This window comes from Nanorana parkeri, unplaced genomic scaffold, assembly GCF_000935625.1.
Source record: "Nanorana parkeri isolate BGI_ZX_2015 unplaced genomic scaffold, ASM93562v1 scaffold2705, whole genome shotgun sequence".
Classification (NCBI taxonomy): domain Eukaryota; kingdom Metazoa; phylum Chordata; class Amphibia; order Anura; family Dicroglossidae; genus Nanorana; species Nanorana parkeri.
The window spans coordinates 46,369-52,368 of NW_017308973.1; the positions used below are offsets into that span (position 1 = coordinate 46,369).

A 6,000-nucleotide genomic window follows, 5' to 3' on the forward strand; every position below is an offset into this window, starting at 1 on the left:
AATTTTTCTAGCATTCCTTCCGACCTCACTTCCTTGGCACTGCTCAAACACTCAAAGAAGAAGGATTCAAGGTATGGAAAAGTATATCCTGCTCTTTAAACCTGAACTCCAGGCAAATATAAAAGACACGAATCATTAAAATATCATTAAATGATTTTTTTTTAATGCAAGCGGCGTAAGTACCTAGATCTGACTCTATATCAGCCTATTGCAGCCTGTACAGCAGGGAGAGGGTAGAAAAAACAATATGAGGAGCAACAAGGAGTACAAGGAGAATGCTTATAGCAGAGAAAACAGTGTGACAGAGATATGACTACATCAGTGTGCTACTTCTCCTTTTTGTGTCCAATCACAGGGTAGGGGTGGCGAGGGTACCTGTTAGTGAAATTGCAACTGAAATAGATTATCTCCCCTCTCTTGTTAGACAGGTCTGCACTGTGGAGCAGAACTGTGTAAACCTCAGGATTACATGGACAAAAATACAAATCCTGTTGCACAAAAAACAGCCCCTAGGTATTTATTTGTTTATTTAGCTGTTTGTCTGGAGTTCAGCTTTAAAGTAACACTTGCTAGCCATGTTTAGCACAGATGTTACACGTTTTAGTTTTCCTATTAGTTTTCCTATTTCCAGAGAGGTTTTGTGTACGCAGCACTGGATCACAGTCGTAATTTTATAATAAAACTTATATATAATAAAACTAGAATGCTCTAATATGATAAATAAGACATAGCTGTAGTCAGTATAACCTGTACATGATGAAATGAAGTCAAGGTTTATGTGCATAATTTAAATAAATACTGTACACAGGACTAACAATGCTGCTGGTAATTGGTAACATGCTACCTGGTTTTGATCTTTTGTTATACAGCTATATGCTACAGAGGCCACTGCAACCTGGCTCAATGCAAATGATATCCCTGCCACCCCTGTTGCTTGGCCCTCCAAGGAAGGACAGTCCAGCCCTAACTCAATATACAAGTAAGTCAAATATTTAAAACGGTAAAATAGATCCAGTAAATTAGTCCCATAAAGATAGGCCTGGAGCTATGGAATAAAAGCGATTAAGCGTAAAGCCTACATGACAAGATTTGAATTACGTCCCCGAGGCGGTGTGTGGTGGCTGGGGGCATTCAGGTATAAAATGTGCCCTGCGATACTGGTCTGTGTATATATAGATATATAGAGTTATAGTGCCTTTAAGGACCTCAAAACCAAACAATTGTGTATACAGTCGTTATTGGTTGTTTATTTAAAAAATGTTATTTATAAAGTTTTGTAAAAGGCTGCTGTGGCCATTTAAACTCCTCCTTTCATGTAGATAGATAGATAGATAGATAGATAGATTTTATTTGTCACATACACAATCGTACAAGTATGATATGCAGTGAAATGCTTACACGACTGCAGAGCAGTCGTGACGGCAGCCGACTACACCGGCGCCATCTTTGTAGAGCAGTACGGTGACAAGACGCGGATGTAGAGAGCCTGCAGCTTCTCCTAAAGCTCCGGGTGTCGCCTCTGAACGGCAGCGTGATACAAGTGCAGGAGCGCTGTACAATCTTAACCGCCATTAATCCCCAACGGAGAACCTGACTGTGCCAGTTGGTAGACGAGAAGATCGTTATGGGCCTCCGCATAATCCCCCATCTTGTCCTCGACGTGGACGACTCCGTCTCCCAGGGCGTCAACATCCCTTCTCAGCAGCAAAAAGCACATCTCTATGCAGGGAGCACCCAAGAGACACAAGCACGTCCCCTAGGGTAGTGTCCAGCAGGGGGCGATCAGCAGTGGGACAATCCTCAATGGTGCTATTCATCTCCTCACACACATGCACAGTAGGGCCAGACCGCTCGTCCCCCTCCCCAGGCCGTATCTGCGCTCCCCCAGAGTCCAGCCTGGGCGTGGATTTTGCCGGGTTGGCGGTCACCTGGGACCCACCTCCTTTCGGCTCCCGCTCGTTACGGCTGTCGGAGAGTTGCAGAGAGGACAGGGTGCTGGACGAGCCGGCGCCATCTTGAGTCCGCGGCGAGCCCGTCGAGCGGAAAAATTCAGTAAGTTTCCGAGGGCCTTTCTTAGATTTTCGTTCTCTCCGACGGTCGCTGGGGTCAGGGGCACACATGGGTAGTATCATGGGAGTCCTCTGTGCTAAGGATTCAGCCCTAGGATTTCAGCTGTGCCGGAGCTCCACTATCCTGCGACCATCCGTTGATGTTAACTGCATGTAGTGTATTATTTGGTTAAGGTTGGTATTGGGTTTCTGCTAAAGGTGTTTAATTAAAGGGGACCTCTGAGCTACCTTAGTCATGTTTAAGACAGCATATACTGTGGTTTACTTTTTGCTTGGCAAAGTTTACCTTAAGCTATCATTGACAAGTAGCAGACAACATCCAGGATAAAGATCTTTCATTGAGCATTTCTTCTACCTCTAGCTATTTCAGACCATAAAAGTCTATTCGACCCATATGGTATAGTTACATGGTATGTTAGATAATTGTAATATGTTTTTTAATCACCATAATAACTTTATGAAACACTAAAGAAACATGGCACAACATATGGAAGTCATGTTCCTTTGTAGGTTTTTTTTGGAAAATGCAAGCTGTGTTCTCCCTGTTAGTGCCAATGGTTAGAATGCTCTTCGTGCATAAATGGGCAGTTAAGGGGTACTGGCACCATCTCTGGAATCTAAAGTATTTTTAGATACATTATGTGGCTGACCTGTGCTGGCTATCTTTCTACAGGCTGATTAAAGAAGGCAACATTGACTTGGTGATTAACCTACCCAACAACAACACCAAATATGTACGTGATAACTTTGTGATAAGGAGGACTGCCGTAGACACCGGCACCGCTTTACTCACCAACTTCCAGGTAGGTCATCATACACAACCAACCAAAACAGTACAATAATGTCCACATATTATAGATATCCATAATCCAGGGCTAAATATATTCAAAATACCAAGTGGCCAACATGATTGCAAAACGAATGCACTTGATTAGTTGTATCATTGTCAAGTAAGGCATATTTCCTGGATCTTGGAAATGCCTGTTGGCTCCAGAATTATATTTATTGTCTTCCGGATTCTGTCAGAATGTTTATACTGCTCTGATATACAGTTCTATTTATGGAAACAATTAAAAATCTATAATTAAGGAGATTCCCAATGTATTTCCAAGCGTGCCGGGGGTTGCCGACCCCTGGACTAGACCATTGACTAGAAACAAAAATCAGTTTCCTGGAGATTATACAAATGTATAAAACAAAAGTATATAAGTATCTCCTCAGATTGAAAGACACAATTTTTACTGCAGTTAAAAATTATCTCAGATCAACCTAGATCCTACAAGAACTCAATGGTTTACCCGAATATATATATGTGGCTGATGAATTGCCTAATATACAGATAAAAAGTATACTTTACCAGCAATTTAAACTTAGTTGTTTTGGAAGAAGTCAGCAGTCAATGCTCAGCAACCAGGGATAGTCAGGTTATCTTTAGTTCAGTTTCTAGGACAGCCGTCCTCAGCTTCTGACCTATCCCCTTGGCATGTATTTGCTTACTGCCTTGTCTTGTTCGACTCTCTTTTAAGATGGAATTCGAATCTCCCTTGGGCTCCTGGTCCCCTCTCTATATCCCCCCTGCGGTGTGGGCTTGGTTTGATCTATCACGTGATTACTGACGTGAAACATGATATCAAATACCCTTTTTGTCATAGACCTTTCCCTCACAATCACCATCAGGGGGCACTATTGTTCTATGTAAAAATTGGGAGCATTTCATTTAATTTCACTAATTTCTAAAGATAAGGCAGTGATATAACCTTTAACCTCAGACCTTGGACAAAACTATGAATATAAACTTTTGACAATACTCGATTACTTCTTCGATTTACAACTTTGAAAACAGTCTATTCGAAGCAATTAGCAATCCTCCTTAAATTCCTTGAAAATGAGGTACTTAGTTTAGAGTTAGACCCAGAAGTTTTCATACATATAAGAAAAGAATATACATTGGCATGTACCACCTAATTCCTTGCACTTAAATATAAAAACCCCATTATTAGTAATACACAACAATATATTTCAATGGGTACACTCAAACAATATATATATAATGAATATAGTTTGGATATATAAAAGTACATGTACAAAATTTTACTTAAAATCAGGCAATTAAGTAGGCAGATAGATGCTACATATAATATAATAATATAATAACATTGTTATTAATATTATCACCACAATGAATATTAATGTTTCATAAGGGACTTTTAAATAAGCCCCTTTCTTCTATTCATTGAACAAAGAAAAAAAAAACTCTTTAGAAATTACAATCTCTTGTAGGGAGGCAAGAAAGTAATCAATCAAGCCCCACACAGGCTGGCACCGTCTTTAACTGATGTGCGTCTGAGACCCCCACAATTTACCATCTGAAGAATGTTTATACTAACATTCCTAATTTCTCTGTGAAGGTCTCTGTACAAGAGAAGAATTAACTTATTTTCACCTTATAGCACATAGATAAAATGGCTACTAGTATGCCCATAGACACCTCTGTAAAATGACATGTTTAGGCCTATGAAACCGATTCCTTTCGGCCCAATAGTTCTGACAATTCTTCATTTATTTGTCCAGCGCTGCATTGCTCTCCCAATTACTACTGCGTGTGTGTGTGTCCGATATTTGGGGTTTTAGTAAAAGCATGCAATGTGTAAAGTGCAGTAAACCTCAGCAAACAACCAGAATTCATCTTGTAGGACAGGAAACATAAGTCTGATTGTTTGCTCATCACCAGTGCTCCATGTAGCGCCAAATTATATAAGTGTAAATAAGCCCAGTGACAAGAAGTTTGAAAACTCATAATTCTTATAATAAACTGACAGAACTCTCTCTTATATTCTAGTGCACTTAAATGGGAACTATGGGGTTAAGGCCTTTCCCCATAGTTCTCCTTAAGGTAACGGGAAGACTCAAACTATCGTTCTCCTGTCACCCTAAGCCGCGAGCTACAGCTAGCGGTATACTAAGACCCCGCAGCTGAAGCGGATCCCGACAATTATGTCTGGATCCGCCCAGCTGCATGAGTGACAGCTGGCTCTGCCTATCCAGAGGCAGAGCCAGCTGTACCCGCCCCCTCCCCAGTCAAGGCTGGCGGATCGAAGCGGGGAGGGGGGAATCCAGCCCCTCCCCTGTCATGGCAGAGGGCTGTGACAGGATCGAGAGGTGAGCGAACGCCGGTATGTGTTTGCTCACCTCCCGATCTACTGAGCCGACCTGTGACAGTCTCATTGTCACAGGTCGGCTAGAACTATGAGGTGAGTCCTCATAGTTCTCCTTTAATCAATAAACGTCACTATGCTGCTAACAATTCAGATGTACAGTGCATATCAACAATTCCTTTAAGACTTCATACCTATACATTTTTGTTTTTCATTCCTGTAATTTGTCATCATGGTCTATTTATAATTTCTAGGTGGTCAAAATGTTCGCTGAAGCTATGAAATACTCTGGAGACCTGGATGCCAAGAGCCTTTTCCACTACAGACAGTTCAGGGCCCCCAAATCTTCCTAGACATCTGAGATATTCAGAAGCAGCTTTCTTAAAAGAAGGGACTGGCTGACCGCCTAAGGTCTTTTGCTGGTTTTCTGTTTACTGTCACTTGTGTCTATGCTTGTATAAAGAACACAAATGTCAATTTGATTATGTCTTTGCAGTTATGAACTTGCAGATACTAGAATATTTTGGTACATAAATAATTATACATATAAATAGATGCATCCAAAGCAGTAATTGATGGCCTGCTCCTCCTCTTTGGAAACTGAGATCTTCACTGAAATAACAAGCAGCCAGTACTGGAATAAAAAAAAAGAGCAAGAACAAGATCAGTAGTAAAATAAGAACAAAAAAAGTGATCATTTGAGTGTAATAACATTTCTATTATAATTCATCCACATAAACCTAAATTGGTACCCCTAAATTGGCTATCCCAACAAA

The 6,000-nt window shown here is 40.9% G+C and overlaps 1 protein-coding gene across 1 annotated transcript in view; it reads left to right on the top strand.

Moving 5' to 3' along the window:
* Nucleotides 1–5,769, top strand: part of LOC108802193 (carbamoyl-phosphate synthase [ammonia], mitochondrial) — a gene marked incomplete at its 5' end in the record, with an annotated part of 46,234 nt that extends 40,465 nt beyond the window's left edge. Inside the window, 4 exons of the mRNA XM_018574062.1 lie at nt 12–71; nt 870–979; nt 2,743–2,872; nt 5,479–5,769. Coding sequence (XP_018429564.1) covers nt 12–71; nt 870–979; nt 2,743–2,872; nt 5,479–5,577 — 399 coding nt within the window. The remainder of the gene's footprint in view (nt 1–11; nt 72–869; nt 980–2,742; nt 2,873–5,478) is intronic.
* Between the last annotated feature and the right edge of the window lie 231 nt (nt 5,770–6,000).